This window comes from Pelophylax lessonae (genome assembly GCF_965119305.1).
Source record: "Pelophylax lessonae genome assembly, chromosome: 1".
Lineage (NCBI taxonomy): Eukaryota > Metazoa > Chordata > Amphibia > Anura > Ranidae > Pelophylax > Pelophylax lessonae.
Genome location: NC_138768.1, coordinates 748,106,105 through 748,124,949, shown reverse-complemented (window position 1 = coordinate 748,124,949; position 18,845 = coordinate 748,106,105). Strand labels below are relative to the sequence as shown.

General features: G+C 38.7%; 1 protein-coding gene across 1 annotated transcript in view; it reads right to left on the bottom strand.

The window, feature by feature from the left end:
* Window positions 1-18,845, bottom strand: part of GABRA2 (gamma-aminobutyric acid type A receptor subunit alpha2) — a 275,998-nt gene that overhangs the window by 49,166 nt on the left and 207,987 nt on the right. The window contains exons 7-8 of the mRNA XM_082243452.1: window positions 12,637-12,780; window positions 8,653-8,805 (exon numbers count right to left, since the gene is read on the bottom strand). Of these exons, the coding sequence (XP_082099578.1) occupies window positions 8,653-8,805; window positions 12,637-12,780 (297 nt within the window). The remainder of the gene's footprint in view (window positions 1-8,652; window positions 8,806-12,636; window positions 12,781-18,845) is intronic.

Genomic DNA, 18,845 nt, shown 5'->3' with positions numbered 1-18,845 from the left:
GTAGGGCCACTGTGTTCCCATACAGATTAGAGTCAACATTAGGGGCTCTGCCCATCAATGTTTAATATCAGCTAGTGTTTACCCCCTGTAAAATGTCTCTATTACATGTTAACATTAGATATCATAGGTTATGGATTTCTCTTCACCTTTGTATATTGGTTGAAATACAATGCAGTATGTCAGTAGTCTCTATCTTATAGTATAATGTATGTACATATGTAACACAAATAATTGATGATAATAATAAAAAAAAAAATAATAATAAATAATATATACATACATATACTGATAGAAATGAATAATGTATAAACATCTTGATGGAAAATTAGTATCATACCCATAAAGTAAAGCATTAATGTTTATGCAAATATAATATTAGTTTACAGTAGTGACAGGTTCCCTATATAGCAACCTTTCTCAACCTTTTCAATACAGAGGAACACTTGAAATAATTTTCAGGTCTCACAACCTTTCAGTCTTACAACTCATGATACATTAGTGTGATGGTCAGTGGGATGAATGCTCCTTACACTTGTGGACAATGGGAAGAATTACCTTCTTCCAGATAGCTAAAAATATCAATGGTGTCAGGGGGAACTTATCTGAGAGGCAGAAACTGCCCATTGCTCAAGGTACCCCTAGCAACCTCTGGAGGAACCCAGGGTTCCATGAAACCCTGGGTGAGAAACTCTGCTATAAAGTATTTTTTCAAACACAAATGATGACCATACCTAATCTGAAGCACAGTTACTGAAAAATGTGAATGACAGAAGTCACATTTTATCACAGGATTCATTTTGATGATGATGCCTTATTGAATACACAAATAGATGCCAATGACTCAAAAAAGACCATTGGACATAAAGTTTCCCTTTAAATATCTCCTATCTCTATCTTTCAGCATATTTTATAAACCTTAGTACAATGTAAAGTCATCAGTTGCGTGCTTTCTTATGCCCATGGAACTAAAGCTTTGATTTCCTCATAATCTTTATATTTTACGGAAAGCTTTAACCGATCTGTTCTTCCAATAAGACAAAAATAAAAGTTTTGCATTTCACCATTACAACATCCAACATCTGAAAACAATTTGTAACTCTATATTACTAAATTTACATTTATTTATCAGCTTTCAGATATGGCAAGTCACTTTCTGCTGCTACAAAGCTCTAGTAAGCCTGGCAGCTGGTGGTCAAAGATTGTTCCAGTGGACCTCTCTAGGTCAGGTAAAGACAGGCTCATATTTTACAATAATTCACACGGTGGATGCTCCTCAATAGGAAAGCGCTGATTTGAGTAATTTTTTCATTCTGAACAATAGCATGCTTACCAACTCTGAAGGCAAATCTATTCTCACGATAATAAATGCATCCTATCTGCATATAAAACACTTTAGAACTATTCAAGGGCCATGGAAATTTAATTATAAAGACAAAAAGTAACCAAATACTGCACTAGTAAATTTGCAACTAGAGAATTAAAAGCATTATAAAGCAGAAAATACACAGAAATATAAGGCTGCCCAGACCAAAGTGTTGAACAGATCAGTCTGCCATAAATGTGGCATTCCACAGGCAATTGTAAAAGACAAGAACAGTCTAAGATGAGGCCAGCCTATGCCTATAGCTTATAGAGACATCTCATATCCAAACTGCATCTTCCTTAGCCCATTGATAGCTCATAAATACATACCCATTGTCAGGTTCTTTCTGCCAATAATCTGTACATTCACAAACACCGGAATGTGGTTCTAAACTTTCTTTTCAGGGGTGGCATCCTTTAAAATTCTGCACATTCTCGAGACACCCTACTCTAAAATGTAAACAATTTAATAATATTTTTACATAATGCAGCAACATCTACACATGCAGGACATCCAACATTAGATGTTATTTATTCATACAAAGCAAACACACCTTTGCACACTGATGCTGACCGAGAATGGTAGGGGAGGGGAAAAAAAGGAGCACCCCTGTTGAAAAAAGCTGACCTAACATTTTTCCATGCTCCTATTGTGTATGTCTTGTGTATTAATAGATTACAAGTATTGTACATACACTTTTTATAGTTTAGTATACATTTCTGTAAATGCGTAACAGGGCACTTTCAAAGCCTATTGCCGTTTATAACCACTGACTGACTTTTATTCAACACAAACTTTATATAAAAGCTTCCTTTCTATCTCATTTGCTTATTACAAATCAACACATTTTCTTCACCTGGTTTTAGAGCAGAGATATTTATCTTGGTCACATTATCTGCAGCCTGTGGAAGGGAACTCTGTGTTGGAATCAGTGGCAGTCCTCTAGAAAGGCAGTTGAGGTGTGTGTGTTGGCGAGGGAACAGGCAAATTCTATCACTGCTGCAGCATCCGTAGTGGGCCAACATTTGGAGGGAGCAGAGGCAGAGTGAGGTAAGGTGAGAAGAAGCTGACCTGCATCCCCCATCTCTTAGTGATGATTTCCCACTGTCAAAAACACAGCTGTAATTTCTAGAGGGAAGCAGCAGGAGCTATTGCTGTCAAACTTGGAGCCTCTGAGCAGTGTTTGTAAATACTGTTCAGATGCAATGCAGAGGAAATATGAAGTAACAATATCTCTATGTTTTATTCATATTAAGATCAAATAAGTTGTTTTTTATCTGCATATTATGTCAGTTAAAGCAGTTAAAGCAACCTTATGTAGCACCCTCTAGTGTGCGAGAGTAGGAAATGTTACGTTTTTTTTAGTGTAGGTAAAATGTTTTGGCTTGACTGGCAGCCAAGCCTACAGTATTTTTTAATCTGGGATAGAGTGAGTGATCCAGAGAGGGCTGGTAAGACTCACCAGGCAGCATCTCTGGTACCTCCCCCTACTTCTGAAATTTGCTGAATATGGGAGGGAGGTTAGGAAGAGCTGCCTGGAGTATTCATTAGGGCCCTGACCAATCCCCAACAGATGGGTTGGCAGGGCGCAGGCCCCCTCAAATACTCAGCATCAGCCCAGTTGGGCAGGAGAGTTTGGGTGGAATTTGGAGATGGAGCGCTAGGAGGCTGTCAGTGGACCCTTGAGGGACTGTCAGTGGACCCTTGAGGGAAACCCCTTAGTCGGGGGGGGGGGGGTAACTTGGGGCCTGGGTGCTCAGGTGCAGCAGGGATCCTCTGATATCCCAAGGAGGAATCCTGTCCAGTGGCACTGGAGCAGGTGTGGGGACAACAGGAGCCAGAGAGCACGTCCGGGAGATCTCCTAGGACAGTGATGGCAATCCTTGGCACCCCAGATATTTTGGAACTACATTTCCCATGACGCTCATGAATTCTGCAGTGTAGTTAGGCATCATGGGAAATGTAGTTTCAAAACATCTGGGGTGCCAAGGTTCACCATCACTGTCCTAGGAGAAGACAGCAAGGTGGGCTGGTGAGTGATACAGGCGGACTGAGAGGCAGCTGAGAGGACTTGATGAGAGCAGTCTGAAATGGATGCAGAGTCAGTCTCGAGGACTCTGGAAGCAGTGCCTGAAGAGGTGGCGCTGGAATCAGTAGCCACAGGAGGACAGCTGGGCACTAGACTTTGCTACACAAACAAGGGGGCCCGCGGTCCCTGCCTGTAAAGGGGTTTCGCTAAATCTAAATTCAGATCCTTGGAGTTCTCGTACTGCAAGCAAGTGTTGCGCTGGAGGAGCTGAGGAGTGTGTAAATAGACTGTACAGAAGAAGTTGTCCCTGAAAAGTTCTGCTAAAGTCAAGTGGGTATCCCATAATACCCTTACCACATCCAAGATCAATACCCCTAATAAAAGTGTGTGAAAAATTCTGTGTGCCTGGCTGTGCAGGGTGGGGGATCCCTTATTCACCAGCAGCTTCTGCGGGGGTAGTGCTACACTTACAAACAAAAAAGTTACTTTTCACTTAACCCCTTATTAACCCTTAGATAACCCTAATCAGAGCAAACTCTCTCACTTATCCTCCAGGCCCTATTCACCCTTGAGCTGCAAGTCTTTGGGCATCTTTTCTTGTTTTTTGTGTTATTATTTGACAGTTTGGTTGAGAACACAAACAGATGTAACAGTTAACAATCCCATATTCCAGGAATTTAACTGTTTTTGAAACCATTACATTGATGGGTTTAGTTCCACTTTATGATTTACTGCCATTCAATGGTTCTTGGCTTTATGATTTACTGCCATTCAATAGCTCTGGGCTTCAGTAAAATGTCAGCCTCCAGCAAGAAGAAACAGGAGCAATGCTGCAATTTACAGCACCACATTCATTTTGACAATATAATTATTAATGTGGAATGTATGTTCCTTGCTAAACATTAATTTTTTGTCAATTTGTTATGGTAAAGTTCCGCTTTAAGCTCAGGTGTGAAAGGGCAACCTGGAACATAATGCAAATCCTATTGTGGAGCGTTGAAATGCTTTTGGTGAAGCTTTAAATCTCTCAGGTAAATGGAGCATTGGCAATAATTTTTTCTCCTGTTTGTTTTTTAAACCAATAATAGTTAAACTTTTTTTCATTTCTATTCATTACATTTTTTTTTAATGTCACATTAAAAATGTCCTCTCCATTAAAAATTCCTTAGGGGTTAAGGAAATATTTTAGGCTTGATTCACACTTTTGCTAAGTGCGGTGAGTTACTCCACATGTTTCCAGTTCAATATACAGTCAATGCACCTCAATGCAGGCAAAAACTCACATGACCTTTTTTTTTTTTAAGCAGTGCATAAAAACCCATGGCTTGTGCATTTTGGTGCACTAAGCTGTATGCCCATTGCTCACTTCTGTATTAGTAAATTGGGGTACACTGCAAAGCTCCACAGTACATATTTTGTTTTTATGTATGTACAAGAGTTTGCTGTTGATTACTATGTAGCCCAATAATCTTCATCACTAGTGATCAAATTTTGCTTGTCCTGTCAAACTGGCAAACTAAATAAGGGCATTTCCCCATCTATCTTCAATTACAATAGGAAGTGGTACATTTAGCAGCAGTAATGTAAACAAAGGGACAGGGATGGTGGCTGACATCGCTAATCATTGATTATTTGGTCAATGGCCATGGCCATATAAGGTTAATAACACCAGCCACTATCCCCACCCCTTTGTTTACTAACCAGCTGTCAGTTGGGAATATGTTATTTGGTGAGAAGTAGCAACAAGAACACATGGTCCTTGGGTCTGCATGTTTTTTCTTTCTGCAGGCCATTGTTTATCATGATTGACAAGGATCTGAATTTTTGGATGATGTGACTTACAATGATGATGGATTTACATTGCGGGACTTTTTTTTTCCATAAAGGACTTATCAAAGAGTGTGTTTTTTTTATTTTGTATTACTGTTTACATTTTTTGGTAAATACTGTAGATACGGGTAACCCTTGCTCATCTATGAAGTGGAGTGACATCTAGGTGCCCTCTTGATTTAAAAAGGGACTTTTAAATTCCGATAAACCCTCCACGTGCAGACCCCCAACACCACCAGGCCAAGATTGTGGAGAAGAGGCATTTGAGGGCATGTGACCTGGTATGCTTCAGGAGAGGGGCATCGCTCATTCCACCCTTTGCTGGTCAGTCAGGATATAAGGTCTAGTTTGGATTTTGGAAGGAATTCCACTGTTATTTTTTTATTATTTGCATTGGGTTTCACTTCAAAAATCATAACAGACCCCAATCAAGGATATACTACATCAAAAAAGGCATTTTAGAAATAAAAAAATTGCTGGTAATTTACATGTCTGTGACAGCTTCTAAAAATAAAAATAAATAAATAATAAAACAGCATGGAGACCTGGGGACCCTTAAGGGAATGGTATGTATTTTGGTGGGGGGGGGGGGGGGGGGGGCATGGCGTTATTACATAAAAAGGCAAGCTGGCAGGTAAATAACATTTGTCAGCAAGAGAGAGATTTGTCTGGAAAAGGACCCAAGGGCGCCACATCCCAATTCTAGAGAGTCAAGAAAGCTCAACCACCCATAAAAGGGGGGAAGAGAAAAATTTGTTTGGGATTTTTAAGGTGCCAATAATCAATCACGTCATTTAAAATATACAAAGTTTATTATCAAAATATGTTTTTAAACAGACAGACAATGTTAGGAATAGGTAGACATACATATTTAAAATCAATTTGTTAGCTGCATACACAATACATTTATATACATATACAGTATTTGTGATAATGTCACGGAGTAGCAATCCCAACATATTTCACCAGAACAGTTTCCTCAGGGGATAGTTTTTGAGTTACTTCCACGATGAGACAGATAGAGAGTCTGAATATATTATATGCAATACATTAAGTGTTGGTGAGTGCGCCGCCGCACTGGGTTGTGTCAGCTGCAATTGCTCTCTTTATTATCAGATTGACTTAAGTTGTGCTCAGTCCGGGGGAAAACATTTTTTCTTCCACACCTATTCAAGCTGCAAACTTTGATCATAAATGACTGTCTGGATTTTTGATATCCCTGGATCCCTTTGGAAATTTGGATACCTAGAGGCATTCAGGCATATATAGTTGACCAATTAACCCCTCGATGCGCATCTTGATCTGATAAAAACTTGATAACAATCAACTTAATGTATTGCATATAATATATTCAGACTCTCTATCTTTCTCATCGTGGAAGTAGCTCAAAAACTATCCCCTGAGGAAACTGTTCTGGTGAAACTTGTCGGGATTGCTACTCCGTGACATTATCACAAATATATGTATATAAATGTATTGTGTATGCAGCTAACAAATTGATTTTAAATATGTATGTTTACCTATTCCTAACATTGTCTGTCTGTTTAAAAACATATTTTGATAATAAACTTTGTATATTTTAAATGACGTGATTGATTATTGGCACCTTAAAAATCCCCAACAAACTTTTCTCTTCCCCCCTTTTATGGGTGGTTGAGCTATCTTAACATTTTTTGACAGCAATTTTAATAATATATTTTTTTCTTTGTAACTGTCACTTTTGCTGTAGTACATGTATTCAATGTACAGGTCTGCCAACACACAGGAAGGTTTAGGACATCCTCCAAGCAAGTTATTTAATTGTACATTTTTAATGTTTCTCTTCAAGTATTATTAAAGAGTTGCTCCCCATCAATTTGTATTTTTTTTTCATTTTTATTGCATTGGTACATGCCCCCCATAGTGGTGTCTAGCTTCCCATATCCTTTTTTGACAGTTCTTTGTCTATTAGCCTTGAAAATGGTCAGAACTGCTTTTACTGTTTGGATACCTATCGACTTCAAATGTTTTTAGATGAACCACTTCCGGACTGAAAGTTTTTACCCCCTTAATGACCAGGCCATTTTTTGTGATACGGCACTGCGTTACTTTAACTGACAATTGCGCGGGCGTGAGGAGCTGTACCCAAATAAAATGTCCTTTTTTCCCACAAATAGAACTTTCTCTTGATGGTATTTGATCACCTCTGCTTTTTTTATTTTTTTGCACTATAAACAAAAAAAGTGCCACAATTTTGAACAATTAATCCAATAAAAAATGTAAAAAAATCACATGTTTTCATCAATTTAAGCCAATATTTTTTTCTGCTACATATTTTTTGAAAAAATTCTAATAAGTGTATATTTATTGCTTTGCACAAACATTATCACGTCTACAAACAATGCAATATTTTTATGGTATTTTTATTTTTTACTAGTAATGGCGGCCATCAGCAACTTTTAGCGGAACTGCGACATTACGACGGACAAATTGGATATCTAACTGACACTAAGTGACACGTTTTGGGGACCAGCGACATTATTACAGTAATCAGTGCTAAAAAAAATGCAGTGTCACTGCACTAATTACACTGGCAGGGAAGGTGTTAACATGAGGGGTGATCAAAGGGTTAGGTGTGTCCCTAGGGGGTGCATACTAACTTTGTGGGGGATGCTCTGACTGGGGGAAGACAGAGATCAGTTTTCCTGCTTAGCAGGAACACAAGATCTCTGTCTTCCTTCCTGTCAGAATGGCGATCTGCCTTGTTTACTAAAGCAGATCGCCGTTCTGCCTCTCCTGGGGATGATCGCAGGCAGCTGGTGGACATTGGGTCCACCAGACCCATTGATTAACATCTCTGCTAGCCAATCACGGCGCGATGGCGCCTCCAGCGGCGAGATGGCGCCATCTAGTGACTATTGAACAAAACGATGTACAGGTATGTTTTTTTGTGCAATAGCACCACTTTCCTGCATTATATACATGGAGGCTGGGCACCAAGTGGTTATCATTCAGAACTTTAGTACAGTTCAGCGAACCTCCTGCAAACTGAACTTAGGAGCATTCGCCTCATCCCTACTGCTCACTGATAGCTTGGGAGATTTGGTCAAGTTGCAAGGCATTCATGTGATGAAGTGGGGAAATTACAGCAATGACAACTACTAAATAAGCTAATGCTTTGTGCTTTGTAATGGAGGACAATTGCATAATTTTTAAGAGATAAAAAAGAAGTGTCCATTTAAGATAAATACAAATGTAATAGAAGTATGCAATTACTGAAACAAAAAATATTTAAGCTTGAATTGATCAATAATTGTTATTTGGTTTTCTAAATAAATCAAACATTCCAGCAGCACTTTAGACTGCTAACCCAAATACATCATTCTTGCTTGCGATTTATATGTCTTAATAATTTCCCCGGTTTCATAAAATGTGTACAGATTGTACTCACCAAAGACTGTCCTTGCAGGCACAGATTCCCTATTCAACCAGAATGACACCTGAGACAAGATGACGGTCATGATGCAAGGGAGATAGGTCTGAATCACAAAGTAACCAATTTTTCGCTTCAAGTGAAAATGTGTTGTCATAACTGTGTATTCTCCTGCCAGACAGAAACATTCCAAATGAGAATTCATTTCACACTGTCCACAGCATATAGCATGGTTTACTGAATAAAAAGGCATACAAAAGAGTACAGGATGCATCATTACTGAGTGTATGCTCTCTCTGATGTAATACAAATTATTTGGTAACTAAAAAGAATATGAAAAAAATAATTATTATTAGAATCAAGCATATTTATTCACTTCACTGCTGGACACTTTCACCCCCTTCCTGCCAGTTAGACAGTTAGAGCTTTCTTTTGGTGGTATTTAACCATCAATGGGCTTTTATTTTTTTTATATAAACAAAAAAATACCAAAAATTATGAAAAAAATAAAAATAAAAAAACCCCACATTTTTCTTTTTTTTCATTTGCAAATAAATACTCTTCCTGCCTACATTTAGGACAAAATGTATTCCGCTACAGTTCTTTGGTAAAAATAACCCAAATCAATGTATATTATTTATTCTGTGTGAGAGTTATAGAGTCTATAATCTATGGTATATATATATATATATATATATATATATATATATATATATATATATATATATATATATGAAAATTATTCAGTCCTGATGTACCGTTCCCATTTCTTGAAGTCCTGAAATGCTAGGACAGTAAAAAAATACCCCCCAAATGACCCCTTGTTGGAATGTAGACAACCCAGGACATTTAGTAAGAGGGCAAGTTTTTTTTAAGGATTTTTTTTGTCACAATCTTTGGGAAACTGAAGGAAATAAATAAATTTTTTTCCACTTTTTTTACATACTGTCCCCAGAGCAGTACAGAGTCATCATATGACTGGTGTGGCAGTGATCAGGAATACTGACTGGGGAGAGTATCTAAAAAAATAAGGAAAACATTTTTTTTAAACATTTTGTTTCTTTTTTAAATATATTTTTTATTTTTTGTTACATTCTTGTGAACAGAGCAGTGCAGTGTTTCCATAGTGACACTGTAGTACTCTGGGGAGATGGTCTCTAATATTTCTTATAATAGTAATTATGTTGTAAGCAAACATTTTTATGAATGACATCAATTCATAGTCATTATATACTATTGGGATAGCTGTGATTGGCCCCACACATGGTGCAGTGCACTGTGATTGGCCCTGTCTGTACCATGGGAATCACGGTGTCCAATCCCAGAGATCACAATAATTACACCAAAAGAAAGCCATTCATTGGGGACAATTGTCATGTGATCGCTGTGATTGGTTTAATAAACTCAAACATTTATAATCAAACATAAGTAAGTAAACAAGCAATAGTGTGTATTACCTTGTACCAAAAATAGCACTATTTGGTACAGTGTGCTGTGATTGGCCCGTTCTGTACCAGGTGATAACGGTAACCAATCATAGAGATCACAATACTACACAACTAATTGCTATGAATGGAAGCCATTCGTTGTGTACATTTGTCATGTGATTGCTCTGATACGGGGGCTGACCTAGTAACCCGAACTGTTACCCACTGTGTCCAGTATACACAGCGGGTGACAGATTGATCCACAGATTGGCTGCCAGAGCGCACAGGAGGAATGTGATTGGGAGGACGTCATATGACTTCTTCCTGGAGCCAGCAAGCTCCACTCAACTATCGTATTACTACAGGCTGGTGGTTAAAGAGTAACCAAATAAATTACACCCAACAGGCAATTAACCAGTTCTGTACCGGAAGGATTTGCCCCCTTAATGACCAGACATTTTTTGCGATTCGGCACTGCATTATTTTACCAAAATAAAATAGATGTCCTTTTTTTTCCCCACAAATAGAGCTTTATTTTGGTGGTATTTGATCACCTGTGCGATTTTTATTTTTTGTGCTATAAACAAAAAATAAGAGAAAATGCTGAAAAAAAACTATATTTTTCACATTCTGCTATATAACATATAAAAAAATAAAAAAATCAATTTTTTTAATCCTTTTAGGCTAATTTGTATTATGCTACATATTTCTGGTAAAAAAAAAAAAAAAAATAGCAATAAGCGTATTTTGATATGTTTGCGCAAAAGTTATTGCGTCTACAAACTAGGCGAAAGATTTATGTCATTTCTATTTATTTTTTTGTTTTTACTAGTAATGGCGATTTTTAGCGGGACTGCAACAATGCGGCAGACAGATTGGACTCCTAACTGACCTTTTTGATACTTTTGGGGGGACCAGTGACATTACTACAGTAATCAGTGCTAAAAATATGCACTGTTACTGTAATAATGGCATTATCAGGGAAGGGTTTAACCTAGTGTGTGATCAAAGTGTTAAATGTAAGTCTAGGGGAGTGTTTACTAACTGTGGGGGGAGGGGCTTGTGAAATGACCATAGAGACCTGTGATCCTATATAGAAGGATCACAGGCACTCTGTTATCATTTCAGAGAGAAGAACGGTTGGCTGTGTTTACAACGGCTGACTGTTCTTCTCTCTCAGCGGGGAGTGATCGAGGTTGGCCGACGGCAATCACGCCTGCCGGCCCCGTGCATCGGCATCCCCGCTGCCTAGTGGGGGGCGGGAGTGCGCCGGCGGCGGCGCATGCTCACCCTCCAGCACCACTACGTGCGGTACTACGTTGGTTCACGCAGCCGAGTCAGCCTGCCGCAGTGGCAAGTGGTTAAAGTAAAAACTGTTCACATAATAAGGAAAGCTTGTTTTTCTGCTTGTGGTTTAATAAAATGGCAAAAATAGCACTATATAAAGTAATTTTCAGTGCTGCATTTAATTTTGGTACAAAAAAAATAAACAATTCTAGCATGAATGAGTCTGAAGTTTTCTTTTTTTACATTTTGGATTCAGTCTGCTGTCCAATAAAGTGGACCTAACATCAGATATATTTTTCTTGTGCAAGAATGCTAAGAAATAAGTAAGAGCAACACTTATGACTGACAGTCACCGGCTCTTTGCAGGCTGAGGACTGAGAAATGAGCGATCAGCAGTGTTTAATCGCTCAGTTCTCGGTCTTAGAGGCGGCAGGGTACAGTTGCAGCTGGGATCGGTGCTGCACCCATCTAGGTGAGTACAGTTGTTTATTTTTTAATAAACTCATACTCCTCCTTTAAAAATGATACTGTTCCTGTATACTGTAGCAAATCAAGAATGTATTTATGTAGACTTGTAAAATGACTGAATGATCCACTTTAACTAGTTATGTAAGAATGCATATTGCCATAATATTACAGAACATTAAGTATTAGAGAGAACATATACTAATGTTAAAACCCAATGACAGCCCCCAGGAAGTCCAGCACTCCCATACTAGCAAACCTCTACCTTTACAGTATATCAATAAGCTCTCTATATTTTGCATAAATACCCTTCATCTTGATCTGAAATCTGTGATTATATTTTACCAAAAATACTCTCTTTGTAATCAGATATTTAAATAGGAGGTCTCACAATAATGATGTTTCAGCAAGAGATTTCAGATAATATTTCAACCCATGTAAGCATGTTTAATATGCTCCAGGATTTACACTTACCATTTTACATTTTCATTTTTTTTCACTTATTAACAATAAAATGGACTGGCAGTTGCTAGGACTGCTGAGTACCCAAGCTAAAGCAGTTGTGAGTTTTACACTAGTATAATTCACACTGTGCGCTGATTAGATCACTATTGTTGCTGTGTTCAGAATTTTTTATCCATGGAGCACTTCTTTTAGGCTCAGAAGCGGATGACAAGCTGCAAAAGTCATTTCTACTATTTCCATTACACAGAAACCACAGCTGCTCTAGACTCAGGCCTGTTTGATTTGATTATTTATATTTAATATATTTCACACAACACAAATAAAATTTAATTACTATGCTTAAAGCAATTTAACTAACCTGTGCTTGACTTAATGGTTTCTTTGCCAACTAAATGACCTAAAAGGACATACTGATTCAATCTTGAGCCATCTGGTGCTACCACAACTGACTCTGTGGCATTGCGTGTCCATACATACGTCACCTCTGCGGTTGTGTAGGCATCTGTAAAGAAAACATATTTTGGTATATTGTGTTAGTTTAAAAAAAAAAATCAAAAGCTTAAATATACTAATTTAAATACTAATTATTAGATATTAAGACATTGTCAGAGAAATCATGTTTGTTCTGTATTAGGAATGTATTTACTATTTTCGCACAATTGAGGAATTTGTCATGGACTGGATCAATAAAGGAGAAGTTTGGGGTACATATAAAAAAACAAACATCTATACTCAGCTTTATGATGCAGCATCAGTGTGATAGTCTGTAGCTGTCCCACGTCAGATATAAGCCTGAGAATTGAGCGATCACATAACTATTGATTTGTCAGTCACTGCTCTACACTCTGCTCCTGCAGCGCTCCCTGGAGCACCAGCCTGGAGTGGGGACAGGCAAAGCTGGCTTCTGCTCTCAGCCATGCGCTAGGAGACAGAACCAACTGTCAATCAGGCAGTTAGGAGGATCCTGGCAAAATGCTCAGGAGCCTGTAGCAACTCTGTGACATCATCTGACATTGGGCAATAATGTGCTGTTAATAAATATAAATAAATCGGCGCAACCCCAAAACAATCTGAATAAACACAATGGCAGCTTACATTTAGTGTTTTCCACTAAACACAAAAGAACCAAATAAATATTACAGAATGCAGGGCCAACAATTCAGTGAAAAAATATATTCAAATTAGTGCATGATAGTGATATTAATCAATAATAACCAATCAATATAATCTGGTTTATTATAATACAATACGTGATAAATAGGTGTACTAAAAAAATGTGACTACATAAGCAAGTGAAAATCCATCAAAAATATGTCATCAATAAATGTAATCATGTGCATATACAATCAAAATAAAGTCCATATGAAATGTGTGTCATAACACATAAATCTTTAACGAGATCCCACCGTGCCTTGCCAGTAAACAACTAATGTGCTGGGGCATCGATCCACATAAAAGTGTAATACAGTGCGCTTCAATCTGTGCTCACACGCAGCTCACCTTAATGTCAGACTTAAGTAATGTTCAAAGGACACATCCCACCAAGCCCTAACCTTCTTGTCCATAAAATGTCCTAATTTTTTGAGTATGAAAGATCTTCACTTCTCTCTTTATTAATATCACCAGAGAAGATTTCTTCCAACTTAACCTCTCTAGTTTCTAAATACTTCAAAATGTCCATGATTGCTGCCAATTCAAACGTGAAAAAGTATGATAATAAAAAATAAATAAATCGGTTATGATTGGTTATTATTGATCAATATCTATCATGCACTAATTTGGATATATTTTTTCAATGAATTGTTGACGCTGCATTCTGTGATATTTATTTGGTTCAATAATGTGCTGTTTGCTGACTCTGGGTCACAGGAAAGCAAAAGTACGTGCACTCCTGTGAACCAGAAGAGAATTGTGGCCAGAAAAAGCTTTGGCCACCCTTCTCTTTTAACTGTGACTCACACATACAGCTATGTCTTGTTATGTTGATGAATGACACTTAGCGGACTGTCCTAATTTCTTTAAAGTGAATATCACGGCATTACCCAAAATCCTCCTCTCTCCCTCTTGAGCATGCCCCATACAAGGTTTGTAAAATTCTTTCAGGGGCAGCTGCTGGGAGGTTGGTCTCTATTGATCTGGCATACCCCCAGAACAAAGTCTCCCAACAGTGCTTTCTCTACATACAGTGTGTTGGCAAGCTCTCGAAAGTCAAGGCAACAGCATTGTTTTGCTGGATAAGAATGCAACCTATGCATGTGAAAAGGGACAGTGAAGAGTGGGGGATAGGTAAAGCTCTGTAGTCCAGCAGGCATGGCTGACAACATCATTGTGTTGTTAGCCCAAACAGTAAGTTAGTAGCTTATTGGAGTTTTGGCAGGAAGTTTATTTTGCTGTAATTGCAGCAGTTCACAGAGAAAAGCTTAGAGAAATGTACTGAATAACTTTGTTTTCCTCATTTACACTTTAAGACACAATTTTTTTAATAACATTACCCACTTTGCTATTCTACAAAAACTCAAAGTAGCATGGTCATTTACGTAAAGAGGACAGGGTAACTTAAAGAGTCTCTGTCACTTTGCCCTGTTACCTTTTAAAAAAAATGAATCCCCACCCACTGGCTGGACATATGTGGGGTAAGATGCCACTAGGAGGGAATAGCCGGACCGGTGCTGGCTGAGGCCATACACAGCCATAATCACATCTGAAGCACTGGGTCGGTTTTGAGCGGTGTCTTTCCTCAGATATGTTGAAGCTTCTGAATTAGTACTTACTCCCACATTCTAAATACTGGCATGGACACCTGTTATCCTCCAACTTTGAGTGGCTGTCCAAGTCTACACGGGAACACAACCCCCACCCACTGATACTCACCTTCCCCAGGCTTCATTATATCTTTGTTCCTCCAGAGCTGAAGGTCCAAACTCTGTGTAAGCTTAGGGTCTAATGGTGTTGGAGCTGGGACAAGGTTCATGACCTCCCCTCCCATGTTTGTTCACTCTAGCTGAACACTTGGGTCATAGCATTGCATCATGGGAGGAAGGGGAGGAGCATCAGATACTGTATTTTATGAGGGTTACAACAGAGGAATGGGGAAGCACAGCAAAGGTGAGTATCAGTGGGTAGCAGGGTTGATCTTTCAAGAAATCTTGTCCCTTTGTCTTGGATAGACCAGGAGACAGATTCTATATAACTAACTTTTGGGCTATTTTGCAGGTGCCCTTTGCTGATTCTATCCTTTTCTGGAGTTCCTTGAAAACCCAGCACTTTGGCATATGGACCACAAGCAGACCTTTTCTGCTTTCTACAATTCTGTTCTTAATGCAGAGAATACACATTTAGTGGTTAGAAAAAGAGACTCTGGAGTGTGCTGCCGTATTTCTAACGGTACATTTTTGTACTGGGATTGGGCTGTGAATTTACAAAGGTAAAAATGACTTGTTAAAGCTGAATTACAGATAGATCTAAACAAACACTAAAACCAAATGAAGTGTTCATTACATTTTTTTTAATCTGCTACTAGTTCTCTTTATTAAAACTTTATTTTATTTAACATTTGTATGAGACAAAGTACATTGATAAAAGCTACCTATCTTAGTGCGACATCTCCAGTACTTAGAGTGAATTGATGTGTTAGTGAGGTGATATGGAGAAGCTCTGGAATGTGATCCAATGGTAAAGAATGTTATACTAAGTGTCTTTATGTAGCTCTGCCCCTGAAGGGACCGCTGTAGATTAAAGAGGTTCTTTCCCAAACAGTGCAAAGGCAGCCAGGCACACAGCAACAGTCCGCTAACTCTAGCTTAGATCTGTTAAAGAAACTTGTAACAGGAGAAGGAAAAGGGGTGTGGTAAACTCCAAAATGTCAAGAGGAACCTGCAGAGTACCCTTCTCTATCGGTGGCAATAGCACAAGGATGGTTTGACTAGTACAGTCTGTAGCTGCACAGCTAAAGACCATGCAGGATCATATAGCACAAGGCTGTAGACTAGAACAGTTTGAATTCTTGCAGATGGGGACCACAAGACAGTTTGCAGCACACATAGGCAGACTGGAACAGTTCAAACATTCACAGCTGTAGATCATGAATAAACTGCAGCACAGGCTCTTCTCACAGATTCTAGGGGTTAGAGTACAAGTCCATGGGCTCTGTCCATAGGAGAATAGTCAAGCAGCCAGTCAAGAGGTGCAGCCTCTAATAAGGTAGTTCAGTCTCTAGCCCAGATGGGTGGGAGAGAGGGCAGGGGAACCAGGGAACCATTTTCAGCAGAGAGCGGTCTGAATTCCATTCTCTGCTGACGTCACAGATGTATGTCCAGGCACCCCGTCATCACGACCACGGAGTTGGTATCTGCCAGATGTCTTGACCGACACCCGGCTCAGCCCCTCAGAGAGCTGCTGAGAGCCTGAGCTGGTCGCTCCCTGCCACTCCACAGCTCAGCGCTCCAATGAGCTTGGAGGGAGCAGAACAGAGAGTTGTCAGAACCGAGCTATCATCGGTGTTCAATCCCTCGGGTCTCAGTGCAGAGATGCCGAGGGGACAGATGCAGCACCAGACCGATGCTGCATCCACCTAGGTAAGTATAAATTTGGAGAAAATGCCAAACCCATACTTCTCTTTTAAGCATATATTTATGTTTTGGAATGGAGTCAGTGAGAATTGTGTTCAAATGTCTATAGTTGTCTGATATCAGGTGTTTGCGTGTAGGGCATTTCAAGTAAAGTTTCAAATTAAGTTATCTTAGCAAACTTTAGCAAATAAAAACAAAAGGGTTGTTTAGCCATATATGAGCAATCTGGTGGTCAAGAATAGCAGGTAGTGTTGGCATATAAACAAATGAAGTTATTGAAGATGTTGTGTTGGTGATGACAAAAGTCATTTCGACTTGCAGTATGAACATCTTTTTCTAGTGTGAATCATGGGATAAATAGAGGCCTTTCAGGAAGCATTTGGGATGATTATAATAAATCTAGAGTCTCTCTATCTCTGACCAGGATGTCAAGTGAGTAGACGTGCTGCCAAGAAGTATTTGATTAACAATTAATATAATAATTAAACTAATAATTTATCTGGAAAACCCTGATCTGCTTGTAATTTCCATGGCAGGAGGATCTGTCTCACTGGTTCCCATTATATGTACCAACATTTTTTGATAGAATTCTAGGGGATGATTGCAAAGACACCAGTGGTTTAAAGAGCCCCCTTTTTCCCAGTATATCTACCTTCCCTCTGTTCTCAACCACTTTGTTCATCTGTGCTGAGTTTTTTTCCCTGTATAGGCTCCTTGGTCTGTGATGGAGTGTACACAAGGTTAACAACCTTCTCCCTTCCAACATGTGACAGGCTTAACAAATTTCCACTCAGGCAATGTGTGATAGGCTCAAGCACTCTATCCTGGAAAGAAATGAAAAGGTCACTTGCTTCCCTATACCCAGAAGTGCTGGGTATTTTCTAGCACTTCTGCAGATAAAAGGAGAGGTGAGTGAGTGCAGTGACAGTGAGGTGGGGGAACGGGTGACCTATCAAGTGCCATTGCATGCTGAATGAGTGAAGTATAATTCCCTTTACATTTATTGTTTAACACACAGCTAGCAAAATAATCTAAAAATATCTTGATATTAGTACAGTGTAATCCCCTGTAGAGCAGCTACGTCTGGGAGAGCACAGGGCAGTGTTCTGAGACAATCAGGACCCGATTGTTTTGCAAAGTTCTGCTGCTTCTTTATTGCCCAGTCACAGACTAGGATAAGTCCTTGACCAGGCTGTAAGAGCTAGCTTTAGCAAAGTTTGCAATTTTTGGCAGATAGAACAGTTCACATACACAATGTATTCACCTCAGCTGTGTATTTAGCTGTTTTTTTTTTTTTTTTTTTTAGTTCAGTTTTTTAAATGTCTCATTCTACAATCTGTGTTTGGAAGGCGGAATGAAAAAATCAGTAACCAGTGGCATTTATATTATCCAATATGTTTTCTCCAATTTTCTCAGTCAAAAGAGCTGAAGAGGTCACAGGGAGTTCACTTGTAAAGTCAATGTCAGCAGGAAAATCCACACCAAATGAAAATATAAAAAGTATTAATTATATAAACTGTTTAAACTGTATAAACTGTAACACAGTATAAACTGTTTCATGAATAATGAAATAGTATTATTATAATGTAGATATTCTTTTTTTTTTTGTTTTAAAGCGGAGAGACTTTAGACCACACAACTTCAATAGAATAAATATAAGAATACTTTGCCCCAATATACAGTATCTCACAAAAGTGAGTACACCCCTCACATTTTTGTAAATATTTTATTCTATCTTTTCATGTGACAACACAGAATAAATTACACTTTGCTACAATGTAAAGTAGTGAGTGTACAGCTTGTATAACAATGTACATTTGCTTTCCCCTCAAAATAACTCAACACACAGCCATTAATGTCTAAACTGCTGGCAACAAAAGTGAGTACACCCCTAAGTCAAAATGTCTAAATTAGCCATTTGTCCTCACAGGTGTCATGTGACTTGTTAGTGTTACAAGGTCTCAGGTGTAAATGGGGAACAGGTGTTCAATTTGGTGTT